General features: G+C 43.1%; 2 protein-coding genes across 4 annotated transcripts in view; both read right to left on the reverse strand.

The window, feature by feature from the left end:
• Positions 1-4,309, reverse strand: part of NADK2 (NAD kinase 2, mitochondrial) — a 34,312-nt gene extending 30,003 nt beyond the window's left edge. For both annotated transcript variants that reach the window (XM_075488546.1, XM_075488545.1), the window contains exon 1: positions 3,774-4,309. In XM_075488546.1, coding sequence (XP_075344661.1) covers positions 3,774-4,283 — 510 coding nt within the window. In that variant the 5' untranslated portion in view covers positions 4,284-4,309. The remainder of the gene's footprint in view (positions 1-3,773) is intronic.
• A 4,627-nt stretch (positions 4,310-8,936) lies between these two features.
• The window catches only part of RANBP3L (RAN binding protein 3 like), a 42,506-nt gene continuing 35,239 nt past the window's right edge, over positions 8,937-16,203 (reverse strand). For both annotated transcript variants that reach the window (XM_075527358.1, XM_075527357.1), the window contains exon 15: positions 8,937-11,541. In XM_075527358.1, the coding sequence (XP_075383473.1) occupies positions 11,498-11,541 (44 nt within the window). In that variant the 3' untranslated portion in view covers positions 8,937-11,497. The remainder of the gene's footprint in view (positions 11,542-16,203) is intronic.

A 16,203-nucleotide genomic window follows, 5' to 3' on the forward strand; every position in this document is an offset into this window, starting at 1 on the left:
AAGTGTGTACGAGTATCTGCCACAAGATGTGTAAAAACAACCACCTGGAGCAAGCATACATAACATGTATGTAGAGACACAATGAAAGATTTAATCTTTCACAGTTCTACTAAACACTCTTTCAAGTGTTGGCCCTTGCTCTCCAACTCTCCCCCACCTGTTCTGCTCTTCTGCTGTCTGGCCTGCTTCTTCACCTCTCCCATCTCTTGTTTGCAGAGAAAGAATTCGGGAATCATGACCTTGCAGCTTTGACTTTGCAATGTTTAATAGCATTTGTATAGTACAACTCACTTGGTGTGTCCAAAAGAAAGGCCACAGCAGTATCTGGGCCACAGCTGCTCAGGGCCTCTATTGCCTATTAGAAGTGTCACACAGCCAGCTTCGATACTGAGATATTCTGCTGCTTGGAGTATACTGTGATTTATATAGTATATTATATATATGATACATGCTATGATCTGTATCACGTTTTAGTATCTATTGGTGCATGCCAATGATTCATCTTCAGCCTCCTTAAATATGGAGCAAATCCGATCTAATTAGGATGCATGCCCAAAGGCACACATGCAGTGTCACTTCTGCATTAAGTGACTTACTGCATTTTGTGTTTAATACATAAACACACTGATTGCAGCAGCTAAGTTCAGGTCTGCTCTTGGGTCTCGGTGATCAGGCACAACTGCTTAAGCCCACAACAATCATTATTTGTGCTATACTGTCTGAAGTCTGAAGATTCCAAGCAGAGACATCAGTTATCTTCTAGGAACTTGCAAACATCTCTTCTGCCCACAACCAGTAGGCAGACAAGCCCAGGTACGGCTTCTCAAATCTAAGCCTCCAACATTGCCTTGAAATCAAATTTCTGTATTTCAGATAGCCAGCTTCTGGGTATCTGAAGAGCTGTGACAGACAGCAACAGCACCATGCTTCTCTGCTGGTGCGGGCTCCCTCACGCCACCACACTGCCACACCACAAGCCAGCTCCAGGGTCACCTGGGCTTGAGCCCCTGCAATGTAACACGTTCCCCACCACCACCAGCCCCCGCCTGGGTCCGCTAACAGCATCAGATGAGCCAAACCTTTCCTATGGGGTTTTGCTTTCACTCTTTGCCGCTGCCCCAACAGCAGGCTTTCATGCAGGCCTCGACTCCCACCCTGCCTTCTGGGCGGCTGTTGGGCGTGACAGAGCTCCCACACCAGATTCATGACTGCTTCAATTCACAACCTTCAGGATAAACTGAGCATCACCCCGGGTGGCAGCAGTAGGGACTCGCTGCAGGTCTAAGTGCAGCGTCTGGCCTCTTTCTCAGAGACCAGCAGCCTTGGGACCAGCTTCTCAAGTCTCCCCGGGAGCACAGAGTGCCGCTAACCTCCGGAAGCAAAACGCATCATGTTCCCAAGCTGCCCACAAAGGATATGGCACAGAGGGGGTAGGACACCTTGCAGCAATCACTCTGCTAAGAAGTGATCTCTGTTCACAACAGAGAGGGTTAAGAGTCTCCTGAACCTTCACCTAACGTATTTACTGAGGCTGCCACTAGCTCAGAAAGTTTAAGAAAAAAATCTGAGACCAGAGTCACAGCAGCAAATACAGAATTTTTTACAGGTCAGCTAAAAAATTTGAGAAACAGGCACAGTAAGGAGAATTCCTTCACTTTCTTATTTCCTATTTCAAAAATATAATTCTGGAAGAGCTTTTCAGTGTGTTCTTGCACAAATCTTTGTATTCCCACCCATACCACAAGAGCCTAACTTAGTACTGCTACACACATAGTTAGGCAAGTTAGGCTTTGTCTACCCGGCAACACTGAGTTTTACCGCTGCAGTTCCTCAGATGGAGGTATTTTCAGGGGAAAGCTAGATTAAAAAAAGCACCAGTCCTAGAATAAAAATTCTAGAATTCTCCCAAATATGGAGAATTACCTTGTACCTGTAAGTTTCTCCAAAAGGACAAAGGTGTTTCTGCAACTACTACAATCAGAATACACTGTGCATTCACAGTTACTTTTTAAAAAATGCATCTTCAGACTGATACAGGTTACCGATTACGCAAAACATGCGTTCTTGTCAGAAGACAAACTGCAGCTACCACTACATTCGGTTGAGAGCACCTCTAGGGATGTGCAACACCGACGACACCGCGCACTAACTAATTCACTGTCCCAGTCCTGCCTGTACACAAGCGGTTAGGGAAAGGTGACCAAACACGCCATGCTGCTTTTCTTGGTTTTAGCTGCGCCTGATTCTCTACACTTAACAGCAAGAAATGCTTCCTCAAGAGAAGCTTAAACGAAGACTGAAAAGCAGTCTTACAGATGAGCTGTGAGAGACATTGCTTTGCCATAGCCACCATATAAAAGGAAGTACGGGTACATCTCAGCAACAGGAACTTACACCTAGGTGAGAATAAGAACACAGGCTGATCTTTCCACATTAAACTTGGTGCCATATGAAATCTGACTAGAGCTTTACAAGATATGTAAAGCTTTACAAGATATGTAAAGCTCTAGTCAGAAAAAAAAATGTTTGGACAGGAATTCCACAGGAGGTGGACGACCAAGTGAAGTATGCAGAAAAACGTAAGAACTATCCTGCTTTGGATACCGTACTTCTTATCCCAGTGCTTTACAAAGCAAGGCTAGGCACCCATAGCATTTGTCCCTGCTATGTAAGGTAAGCACATTTGCAAGTTTAATCCAAACATTGCGAACAAGCAGAGGTCTAAAATATTTCCAGTTGGAAGAGACCAAGGACTAGACAGACCCAAATGTCTTACTCAGAATAAAGACAATAATATAAGCTCATTATCTGGTCTGCACAGACTGCTGGCAACAAAAGTAACTCCAGCAGGTACAGTCCTTTAACCCACCAGGGGCAGATAAGCACTGGAAGGAGACAGTCACAGGCTATATGGAGGACAGGATGGGGTCACTGAGCTTGGTGGAGATAAAGACACAAGACATTGGGTGCACGTATCAACTCTTAGAGATACCTGCTTTCCTTAGTATACCTTCATTAATGGAATAGGCAGCTGTTTTTGTACTGAATGTTTCTTAAAGACCAAAGAAAAAGGCTCTTCTAAAAACCGCAGCAAGACAGGTGAATGTGAATGAGAGATCTGGCTGTTTAGCTGGAGGAGTTGTTAGAAAAATACCTGCAGGATGAAGTGAGGAAGCGAGGCAAGGATACAGAGCAAAGGAGCAGGAGGAAACGAGAAGGAGTCCTCTCTAAGTCTCAGAGGGGATTTTCACAACATGGTGCTTTCCTCAGCATGCACTTCTCTAAATACGGTCTTTATATTACACACTGCAAGAAAAAACGTGCCGCTTGCTGCAGGCCGCTGCAATCACTCCGAGGATAAAACCCGAACGCGCTTACTACACAAATCCCTCGGTGATTTGCAACAGATGAATGAAGGGCAGTTAAGCGGCGCTGCTCGTACCCCCTCTCCCAGGCTACCGCCTCGCAGAGCCGGGCTGACGGGCCCGGGGAGGCGGCGGGACGGGCACAGCCGCGCGACAGCGGCCGGGCGCGGGAAGAGCGGCCGCGCCCCGGCTCACCCGCCCCGGCCGCTGGCACCGGCCCACGTCGCCGCCCCGCGCACAAGGACGAGGGGAAGCCCCAGGCCCACTCCGGGCACCCCGGCCCGGCGGGCCCCTCCGGAGCCCGGGCATCGCCTTGGTAACTCCTCAAGCCTCCCCGCGCCCGGCCCCGCCGCGACGCCGGCGGCAGCGCCCGAGGAGGCCGGGACCGGCGACCCTCCCGCCGCTCACCAGCTGCTTGAGATCCTCCTCGGAGAGCCCGGCGTAGCGGTACCGCTGCTGCTCGAACTCGTACCGGGTCGTCTTCACCACCACCGCCACCCGCGACGGCCGGAACCCGCCGCCCGCCGCCCCCAGCCCGCCGCAGCCCCGCCGCCGCGGCGCGCACGGCCCGGCACCCCCCGCCGCCGCCCCCCGCCCTGCCGCGGCGCAGCGGGCGGCGGGGCTCAGCCCGCGGAGGGCGAGGAGGCGCCGGTGGGCGCCGCCGAGCAGCGGCAGCCCCGGCAGGGCGGAGGAAGCCCCCGCCGCCCGCTGGCAGAGCGGCAGGGAACGGCGGGCGGCCGCCCGGCCGGCGAGGCAGAAGTAGCCGTAGAGGAAGCCCCGCGCGGAGGACATCGCCCGGGCTCGCTCCCCGCCCGGGGCGGGACCCTGCGGCCGGCGGGCGGGAGGGCGCAGCGCTGCCCGGCGGCGGCTGCCCCGCTCTGAGGCGGCCTCCGCGCCCGGGCAGCGCTCGGCACACATGGCACGGCCGCCCCGCCGCGCCCCGCCCTCCCCGCGCGCAGGCGCCGCCTCCACCAATAGGAACGCGCGCCTCTAGACACCCACCCGTCGCGGGGGCGGGGCAGGAACGGGGGGGGACGGACGCTCCCCAGGCGGGACCCGGCGCCGCATGCGCATGCGCCCTTCTCGACCAACCGCGCCGGCCCGAGGGAGGGAAGGCGGGGACAGCGCGTGCGAGCGCTCGCCCTCCCGCGCCTTGGGAGCACGAGTCGCGCATGCGCATGGCGCACAGCGTCTTCTCCCCGTCCGTCCCCCCCCCGCCACCTTTCTGCCGCCCCGGCGGGCGGGACGGGGCTCGAGGCACGTAGGCGGGTGCGAGGGCCGCGCGCCCCTGGGGCCGGCGGCCGTTGTGAGGGGCTGGGTCCCCTCAGCCGGGCTGCCGCGGCCTCCCCTTGCGGCCTCACCTCCTGTGTCCCCTCGCGGCCTTGCGCTCAGCCTCCTTCTGCGCTGACAGCTCGTAAAATAAAGCCAGTTGCGTCCTCTGTGTTAGCTGACGGAGGCCAGAGTTGGTGCTAAGCAGGCTGTGGAAATCCTGAGGTGGACCTCGGCGAGATGGACCTCGGTGAGGTGCCTCGCTGGGAATCTGGCTTGCTTCTTGTTAAACTTGCCTGAGGAAAGGGACTGTTAGAAAAACACAACAGGTTCTTTGTTCTAAAAGGACTATATACTGCATGTTGTGAGCAGCTGATGAGAAGCATAGTTTCAGAAGTCCATCTCTTACGGCTTTTCTGGTCTTTATTGCATTTATCGCAATGTCTGAGGAAGCACAGAGAAAGGCAACGTGGTGAAAGCAGGCTTGGGAAAAGACCTGTACAGCAGCACTGAGTGCATGTGAGTCTGTGTTTTGCAAGTCCAGGTAAAAAAAATGAAATAATCAATGCTGAGGTACTTTTTAACATTGTAAGCAAGCTACCTGGAAATACTGTGGGGTTTTTACATCATATTAATAACTGCTTTTTCAGGTATTGACTTTCACAGACAGTACTTGTGCACTGAAAGCCTCATTTACGCACATTTTTCTCATTACTCGCCTTGTGCATGTTCTTTCCCAGGGGAAGTCACGGCCTCTCGCTGTGGGGAGAGATTGAAGCAGCAGCTTTTACCTGTCAGTGCAGCACCGTTCTACAGTGCTTTGCTGAGAGAGTCTTAGCAAATGAGAGTAGCTAAAGCCATTCAGCCCTTCCCTGCTCTTGTATAACAACACAAAAGCTCCATCCAGTCTTTACTGATGGGTAGGAGGATTTTCTAGCTACTGATAGCTTAGCCTTGAAGGAAACTACCACAAACCCGATTACCAGGGGAGTAATTAAACATAACTAATTCCCTTGCTAACCAGAAAATGCCTCATTCTGTGTAACCATTAACTTTTGGATTGTACAAAGCAGTAGATAATATGCAATCCTGGAGACCAAAAAGATACAAGGGGTTTTTAAAATTTACAGCTCTGCTCTGAATGGTATCTCTTGTATAACCTGACCATTGAGCTGCGCCTCTGGGATTCTGTGCTTCACACATTACCTATTTATATTGAACTGTTTTGATCTTTGTTTAAAAAACAAATCAGCTTCAACCACTAAGGCAAGCTTGAATATGGAACAGTATTTTACTCTGAGGCCATGCAATTATCATGTTATGGTCTTTTGAATTAATGCCCACAGCAAGCATTATAAGCATAAAATATGAAATATATATTTCAAAATGTAAATTCAAAACAGTAGATGATATCTTAATGTTCTGGAAACAGAGCTGAGTCATGGAGTGTGAAGTGATTCGGCCAGGGTTCCCAGAAGGAAGTCTCTGACAGACTAGCTGAAGGGTACACAGATCACCTGACACACCATCGTCTATGTGGAAAAAGGTTTAAACTTTCCATAACACATAAAATAGAGTTTGTGGGATGTTACTTACAGTTTGCATCTTACTTTGTAAATGGACTTACTTACAAAGTGTTCAACAGACACTTCTTAACCTCTCCCTTACTACACCTTTTCATTTGAACATACACCTGGTACACAGGAACAAGACACAAGTGTCTGTCAAATGACACTTTATTTATTTTGAAATATATTCACAGTTTGTGACATATGACATGTCTTCATGCCCAATCTTCAATGACTTCAGAGCAACATACCCACTGCATTAGGAGACGGATTCATTCATACGGCATGAAATTAATAAGCATTTTAGCCTTGTATTCTTGTAGGATACAAGTATGGAGCAGGGGTGAATTCCCACTGTAATAACTTTTTAAACCCTTGGCTGACCACAAGCAACTTTGTTTTGGGCACAGAATACTTAAAAATTCCTTATGGAAATGGACACCTCAATACTGTCTGCAGTAAGGAAAATGCTTCAGAGTAATGCCCATTTTAGACACCAAGGAGTTATGAGGTAAATTTCAAGACAAATCCATAGAAAAGCAGGCATCCTTAGCTCTACATTCGTCAAGTTATATAGTGGACTTTAAAAACCCCCTATGTAATAAAATAATCTATTCTGTGTTACAAAACAATGTAACTGGAAAATTTCTATGTAAACACTAAATTATTCCTAAGTCGTTACACTAGCTGCAAAACTGGCAATGCACAATTGTAGCAGCAGATTTACATAAGAAGGTCTCCAAGTGTAGCCTTTTTTCATCCAAAAGAATTTATGTATTGCTTCTAGTGCGGTTACAATCTAGGACAACTGTTCATTTCTACCCCATATTGAAGTCTGTGAGTACTGCCTTCTTGTGATCTTTTAATTAATAACCAGCTATAGAATTAACTAATCCAATCATTTAGATTGGATTAGTTTCTCTAGACTTTATATGCCCCTAAGTACTACTGATACCTGAAAATGATAGTGCTGTCTTTGTGTTGAAAATAGTAATGCTATCACTGTTAGTTGCATTCACAGAGGAGGAGGTAAACAGACCATCATAGTAACGTTTCACAAGGCTTGAGTCCTCAGATTTTGAGCCCAGCTGACCACAGCTGCTAATTCTGATTATTCAGAGGAAAACTCCCAACTAATGCTTAGAGAACATGTCACTCGTGTGACACGTCAGAATCTTACAAGGCAGGCAGATTAACACATTAGCAGGTGTAGTCTGATTGAATTTCTGGTCCCATATTCTTATCCATTTGTGCTTGTGTTGTGATTGCAATGTATGTACCCTCATCAATGATGAACATAGTTGGGTCATACAATTTGCTTCATAAATTCTAAAACAGAGGAGGATGCTTCAGAAGAAGCAAAATAAATGCAGTTATTCTTATGAATGCAAAATATTGAAACAAAACTAATGAGAAGGGGCAAGCTTTCTCATCCACACTTTCATTAGAATATGTTTTAATTAACAGAAATTTACTTTTCTACTTTTCTTCCCAGTCTTTGCTTATGCAAACTACATCATCCCTGAAGTGGACTAACACAACTGACTTCAACATTTCAGAAGCAATTTGAATATGCTCAAACAGCTGCAGACACATTGTTTTGTAAGAATAAGTTCAGTGTTTGTGAAAGGTGACTCAGGAATGTGAACTTCTTAGGCAGGTGACTGCTGTAGAACAGGCAATGTACGCTTGTTCTAGATCTTCCTGCCAGCATGCCCGCCCTAGTGGTAGGTCCTCTAAAACCCAGCTAGGGAAAAGAGGTTGCTCTTTCCCTCCCTGTCCATGTTGTGCAGGCTGTCGGTAGCACTGGAAGCAGTATTAAATGTGCTAAAGGTTTTTCCCTGTATTCATTCATTCAATAGAGACATTACCAAACTCTTACCTTCATACAGTTTGCCAAAACTAATTCAGAGGTCACTAAAGATCATGACATAAAAACCTGAGTGACAAGATTTAGGAAGAGATACAGACACCGCCAGAACATAAAATAAGCCATTTAGGCTATCCCATCCAAGTAGATTCTGCTGGAAGCTCATAATCTTAGCAGCAGATATCTGCCTATGTATCCTTATATTAGGAATTGTTAGTTTTCCCTCCTTTTGAAAATTATTACTGCACTAATACATAAGAGCTTCCAGCTCTGCATCCCTTATGTATATAAATTAATCACTGGGATTTGTTAGAAATAAATAAAGAAATCAATAAATAACATTCATCTGAAAAAAACAGAGACGAACAGGTTGCTCCACAAACAGCAAAATTAGTGATGTCTACTTTCATATGGATTTGGGTCATGTCCCTACACCCCTCTTCTGGCCACAGTAATCTGAGGTATCCATCCTTCCATGGTTTTCCTTTCTCCTCCGTCCCAGCACATGCTGCAGCTTGGAACACGCCACTCAACCCCACAAGCCTCACAGAAAATACCAAGCTTACCCCAAAACTTTTTCCTCAAAGGGTACCTTCCTCTGAGTTCTATCACTCAACAACTGCCAATTTTCATGAAGAACTTAAATTGTCTTTGAGCTTTCTACCTCCCATCCAATTTTTCTGAAACTGAACAGTGGGCTTGAAGTGGGTCTGACAGATAGATGGACGGTGTACATAACTGTTTAAATCTTGTTTCCTTAGGAAATCAGGCTTGAGATTCTGCAGCATGGAAGACACTGTCTGTAGGAAGCTCTAACTGGGACACAAAATAAGACAACTAGTTAGACGGAAATTAAAGCTGTAAGAAAATTGTTTATTGTTCAGGCATAGAAATTGTTGCTCCTGTTGTCATAAAATGACAAACTTTACATTTTTAAAGCCAAGTTAATATATTACGTATTAGCATACCTTCAGTCTTGAGAATCAATGAATTTTAGTGCAATGAGACTAAATAGAATAAAGTATTATGATCTCAAGAGGAGGAATTCACACCATAAATATGTTTGCACATACATGTATTTATATGTTCTCTATTACCACAGTATCCAAACTCTTCAAAATAGTTAAACATCTCTTTTCCTCCTCAGCTTTTAGGAGACATTGCTTTATGTTTAAGAGTGTGTGCGCCTCAGGGTGTGTGTTTGTGTGTATCCTCATGTATATATGTAATGATCTTGGGAAGAGACAGATCAAAAGAGAGTTTATTTGTGACTGATCATAAGCCTTGTTCCTCATGCTGGGGGAGCATATGACAAAGTTTCAGTCCTGTGTCTGCAAAAGTTCTGTTGTGCCTGCTCTGGAGTGCTCCTTCATCTGCCAAGGATTTTACAGCTCTACTAGAATTTAGAGGGATATCATGACACTCAGGTGCTTAAATCCTGTTTCACGGAAGGCTTTGATTATCAGGACAGACTTTGAAATCAAACTCTGCATTCAGTGCATAACCAGCTGAACTCCAGGGCAAAGTTATCACCATGACCTGTTGCTAAATACATAGGGCTGCTGTGTTTTACAACTGCTGAAGTTTTTATAACATGGAGCTTTGTTCCTGAGTATGAGTTGCAGCAATGAAATATGAAGGTCAGTGATGCAAATATTGTTGCAGTCAGGAGTGAGGCTGACAGAAAAGGACACAGTGTACAGCTAGTTGTGGAAAGAACATTTTTGTTATCAGCAGACTGAAGAGTCAAAGAGAATCCCAGTGCTTCACTATTTGACACAGGTGCTCTGTTGTGAAGCACTCCCCTTTCCCTGAAGGCAAAAATCCAGTCCCGCTTAAGCTTACTGTCATCCAGATGCTAAATCAATGTCAGGCAAGTGCTAATTTTGGCAGGCTATTTAGGACTCGGCATAATCCAGATGCTAGTTCAGCTTCATCTCAACGCTAATCTTGACAGGGCACTGAGAATTCAGGAAGAAGCTGCGATTCTTCCAACTTCATACATATGTTCAGATGGGAAAACTAAATTGTAATTTGACCCTTCAGGTGTGATGCAGCTTTTAAGACTGAGAAATTGTTACAATTACCATAATTAAAGAGACTTCAGGTATTTCAGAACATTGTTTCAGCTCTGAGGATGACAAAGAAATAATGTTTGGTAACCAACAATATACAAGGCATCAGAGAGTTGCAGCAGAATGATTACAGACATATTTTCTTTACCTTTCGAACGAATGAATAGAAAACACAGAGCATAAATTGTGTATGTACTGTGCACGGGCTTATGAATGATCCAGTAAGTCTTAATTCATAGGTGGCATTAGAGAGAATTGATTTCTCTAATTCCTTATGAGAATGGTTAGGTAGAAGGCAGTAGTTTGTGGCATCACTTTTACAGACTGACTGGGTCTTTGGCACTGTTGGGATTACTGCACACATTAGGATGTGTAACATTCATCTGTTTCAAGGAACAATGCTGTTCAGGGATAGCTACAGCTAAGGCAGAAGTAATCTCAGATAATCTCACACATTTAAGAGAAATTTTTATGCAGATATCCAGTTATACTGTGCATACATTTTTTTGTGTCTATCAAATGGACCAGAGTGCAAGTGCTTGTTTTGTGCAACTGAAAAGGTGTTCAGGAGTGCAAGCAGATACACTTTTAGATCTTAAAGCTGATGTGTCCCTGAGAACTAGCTTGCAGTTCTTCATGGTGAATTCTTCTGGTGCTTACGGCTGTAAAGGCAGATCGTGGTTCCTTGCCCTTTTTGTTAAATTTTGTACAATTTTGTTAAATTTTACAACCAGTATACAACTCCAGATATTTTAAAAACAAACAAAAACCCCATCATGTTATGAAGGCTGGTTTCTATAGGCCTTGGTCATGCTAAACTGCCACTCCCAATTCTGCTTGTACGTACTTACAAACAGGATGCTGAATGTTACCACACAATTTTAAATAAATGTTTTCAGTGAAGCCCGATTTAAATCTTTCCAAATGTATCTTTTAAATAACAGATGAAAAGTAACAAATATTTCTTCAACATATATTCTTCGTTCATGGTTATGTGGTTTTATCCATCAATATGATGAAGAAACATTTATTCCCTATAAAATTCCTTACTTTAATCATGCATCTAAATATATTTAATTCTAAAATCTGAAGCCTTTGTAACACTTCTTGAATATTGGAAGCCATTGTGTCATTCCCATCTCAGTGCAAAGCAGGCCAACTGGAATCCTCAAAAGTGCATCTTAAATTCTTTCTGAATGTATTAAACTTAAGCTGTCCCTAAAATTAATCTTTGCTTAAAAGTCATAAAGCAAAATGCATCTGATTTCCTCCCTCCAGGGACTGATGAGTCAGCTTAGACATTTTGGGAAGATGAGTTCCCAGCTGTGCTGTTATAACCTCTGGTAGGTGTCATGAGCAGACTACGGACTGCCTGCTGTTCCATCTAGAATGACCTGAAAAAGAATTTTAAAAGATCTTGCTTATTTGAGTGTATTCATGTTTTGAAACAACCCGGCATTTCATAATACCAAAGCAGTAGGTTAAAGTTTGGATATGATCAGTTCCTGGTTTAGGTAAATATCTAACTAGATAACACAGGATTATTCACAAATATTTGAGCATGTGAATAGTGAATGAAGCCTGTGACCCCCCATGTCAATAAAGACAAGCACATAAGCACTAGGATTCAGATGTCTAGATAGGACAATGTGTCTGGGATGCAAATCATCTTGCTCTATATGGGGAACACTTCAACACGTCTTAACATTTCATAACAGACACTCGGTAAACTGTGAGAAATCCAACGTATCTTCAAATAACTCACTGGTCATGATAAAGTACCCAGGGGTGTTTTTGGTGCGTAATCTCTATGACTTTGACTCATCTGCAGAAAGTAGATATAGCTGACTAATGCCAGACACATTAATATCACTATCTCAGTATCTGCTTAAAAACTGCTGCTACCATCTGGCCACCGCTAAATACTTACTAAAAGTTTAAACCTCTTACAGGTAAAATGAAAGGCCTTGCGTTTGTCAGAATATTACATCTGATTTGCCCCCCTCCCTTTCCTGATATGTCACCATTTAAAGCCAATCAGAGAGTTGTCTTCTCTGCTTTAGATGTTACTGATACCTGCTGGAAAGAATACAGAAACTTGGACTCCAACAAAGAAGTTAATTCTTAGCTTTTCCTCAGTTTTAATCACGATCAGGTACGTGTGTATGTGTGTTAGATTTATGATTTGGAATCCATAACAATTGGTAAGAATTTAAATTAAATTGACAAGAAATGTCAAACAAAGATAGCAGTTTTTCAGGAGTTCCTATGCTGTTGCTGAACAGTAGTTCTTTTAACAACTTTAAAAGTATTTTACTTAAAGAAAAAAGCTCTTGTAACATTTTAAATCTTGATAAGCACCAGCAGATGACAGAGTCCTAATGAGGCCAACATGGGAGGTACGTGTGTAGCAGAATAGAAAACGACTCTAAAATAAAACAAAGGTTGCACTTCTGTGATATGACACTCTCTGGCTCTCAACACCGGTAGTCTCCAAAATCCATGCAATTCTTGGTGGACCCATATGGGACACACTATGTCTTCATACACTATGATTTTCTCTTAAGGTCTATGGCTATGCATGGAGAGACTTCTTGGGATTTACCTAGCCCTAGACTCCAGCATCTTTGAATTCACCCTAATAGCTTCTAAAAGAAAATTCCATGCCAGCAAAGAGAGGACACCTCAATCAAAAGGGAGGATCCCTCAATCGTGATGAAGTTAGGAGAAGATTTAAGAGAGTTATTGGTGAGGTGCAGTATAAGAAATAATGCATAAAACATTTCTTTGCCTAGTGACACTGTCATCCTTGTCCCTCACATATACTTTTCCAGCTTCTCTGTTCCCCCTCAGGGGTAAAAATAAACAAATTCCTGCAAAATCAGAACAGGGAAAAGGATGGAAATCATAGGAACCATCCTACCCATAGCCCCATGCTATTCTACTACTATGACTGACATTTCATACTCCCCTATGAAAGAAATGCCTTATGCCTTCTAAGGAGTAAATTTGTTAGTAGTTCTTAGTTCTTAGTTCTTTGTAAATACTAACAACGGGGTTACAACACTTTAAGGACCTTCCGCTATTTCTGATGACCATGATGGAAACAGCACCTGTTTCTAAATGTAAACAAAATGCATTATTTTGGAGCAAGGACAGAATCTCCTTATGGTTATGAAGAAAACATGGAAAAATCTCTTAGAAGTGTCAGAAGCAAGGAGTAACATTTTTGGAGACATCTTAGTCACTTATGGGTCTAAGTACTGACTTCAGATCACCTGCTACCAATGGCAAACTTAGGTGTTGGGGCTCTAACAGATCCATGTTCTGGCAGGATGATTTTTTGAGCCTGATATAGGTACCTTGTTTGTGCCGCCAGTGGAAAGAGATGGGCACCCTGCAAGAGTTGCACAGTGTCTACGTTAGAGAACTGTCTATCCAATAACTATATATGGAATTTATGGATATTAGTAGTGCAAGTCAGTACTCCCGTATGCTGAATTTGTAACTGCCTGTAGTCAAGGTGCTTAAAAAACAGGAGTCAGAAGACTTTGTCTGTACAGATACCTCATACTGGTCTGTCAACACACAGGAAAGCCCCAAATGGATAGCTGAGATGTATCAGCAAAGCAGGAGGAGGTAGTGGCAACAGTTTGACATTACGTCACTTGTTGCAGAACACACCCCAGACCCAGACCTATAGGGTGCTAAGTCCTCTTTATCTACAGGGGTCAAGTACAACTCGTTGCCTACCAGGAGACCATCCTCCCTTACTAGGCTATTCTATATGCTTGGCTAAGGGGAATTCTCTGTTCTGTTTGTTGAAGCAGATCTACCACACAGCAAAGAATGTAAGGTTTACAAGTCTGAGGAGAAGAAAAAGGAAGGGGAGAGTCATGCAACTGTGTGAAGCCAGTGGCATTTACCTCAGAAGGGAGCACTCTTGGTCCAATCATTCACACACTGCCATATCAGCATTTTTCATTGTTTTACTTGTTAAATTATTTAGTGAGAGAATTTTTCATATGCATAATAAAGAATTCTGCTGATCTTTCCTCAGCTAGATATTACAAAGACAACTGGAAGCAAACGTAGTTACAATACTTAGCGGAGAAATGAATTAGCAATGAAAGAAATGGAAGAAGAGATTTGCTTGACTTTGGTCAGCCCAGAAGTTTGCTGTCTAGTCTAAATTCATCTCCTCAGTTCACTTTATAGTCAGTGGGAAAAGATAAATACTTCCCAGAGAGTTATTGATTGCATCCACTCTCAAAATCTGTTTCAAGATCAATTGTTCTGTTTCTCTCCACTTAGATTTACAGAGCAATTTGTTGGTAAAAATATCCAAGCTATAACTCGTGAAATGTGATCTCATAAAAATATCAAGTATAGCAACTTATTCTTTATGGACTTTATGAAATTAATATCTATACTTGAAAGTAAAGCAATTCAATTAAAAATTTAAAAAATATTGGAATAAATGTCTATACTGAATTTGTAAAATGGGAGAAATATCTCTACTACCTGTCCTTATACTACTACTGTCCTTATACAGCATTAACATCCTGCAGATGTTATAGTGAAGAATTCTGTGTAAAAAATTCTTACAAAAATGTCTTGCAAACATATAGAATCACTTTAACGTTCATAACACTTCACTTATTACGTATATCGTATTTGCTTTCTTCTTCAGTCTCTCGAACTAAAGATAATTTTAATCTATTTTTTCATGTCTTTTGCAGTGTCACGAAATATATAGCATAATCTATATACTCTGTTAGTTCAGTTTAACAAGAAGGAAATTGCCTGTATTAAGAAAAGAATGAACTATTGGGTTTTTTGAGACAAAACAGGTAGAATGGAATGAAATAACACAAAGGCATATTTTCTAATTGTATTTCTTGTAATGAAACAGTCACTGAGAAATTACACTTCTTAACATTTGTAGTAGTTTTAAGGAGAGGTAATCTCTGAAACTGAATTACATCAATAAAAATAAGACAACTTACGCACATCCTTCAATGAAAATGAAAGCATGAAAATGAAAGCTTTATACAAATGCTCTTAAATATGCAGGATCTGATCTCTTCCATCCAAATGGACGTTTCTATGCTGATATTTAAAACTGACCTCACCCTGTTCAAAACCCATGAGGTATATTGTTCTTCCTTTGGAAATGGGAGTTCCAGGGACAGGCATGTGTAAGATGTGAATGTCTTCATGTAAAGTGGGACTTGGATACCAGCAACTGAAATCTACGCAAAATTAAAACTTTGTGCCTCTGAGAATAACAGAAGAGATTAAGATAAGCAGGAAATGCTAGAAGTCATCGAAAAAGCACTTGAAAGGGATTGTTAGAACTGCTGTCAGTAACTGGACATAAATGAAAGACAGAAGCTTAAACTAAAAGGCCAAGAAAAAACAGCACCTGACACTCATATTTCAGAACCTGTTTGCTGGCTGCTATCTGAATATTTGTATCAGAAGCCTCTGCAAATCAAAATAAATATTTAACTTGTAAATCTGTGCTCCTACACTGCTTTGACATTCCCTTTCCCCTCCTTCCCCCCCCCCCCCCCCCCCCAAAAGAACAAAGAGTTCTTATCATCAATAATTCTGGAAAGGAATCAAGCTCCATCCAGAGTTTTCAAGTTACCAGAAACTCTTTGTAAAGTCAATAGACACTATTTAGGAATTACAGAGGGAATGTTTGATTATCTGGGAGCAATCCAGGGAGTTCTCAGAGCTAACAATTTTCCCATTTCCTAAACAGAAAAAAGGTATTTGTGAGAAAATGTTGTATAAGAGCATCATGCTTTGTTTAGAGCACTGAATGCTACTGAAATGTAGTTAAACAGCAATTAATAATGGGAACAAGCACTGCAAACTGCAATCTATTTGCCTAAAGGGGAAAAAAGACTTGTTTCGTTAAGCAGTCACTCACAGCTGTTACTCGTACATGACTTGATTCTTGTTGAATAGCTGTTAAAAGGAAGAGTTTCTAATATAAGGACAGTATGTTACCCAGTTGAATACGGAAACTAATGCTATGAGCA

This window comes from Mycteria americana, chromosome Z (assembly GCF_035582795.1).
Source record: "Mycteria americana isolate JAX WOST 10 ecotype Jacksonville Zoo and Gardens chromosome Z, USCA_MyAme_1.0, whole genome shotgun sequence".
NCBI lineage: Eukaryota > Metazoa > Chordata > Aves > Ciconiiformes > Ciconiidae > Mycteria > Mycteria americana.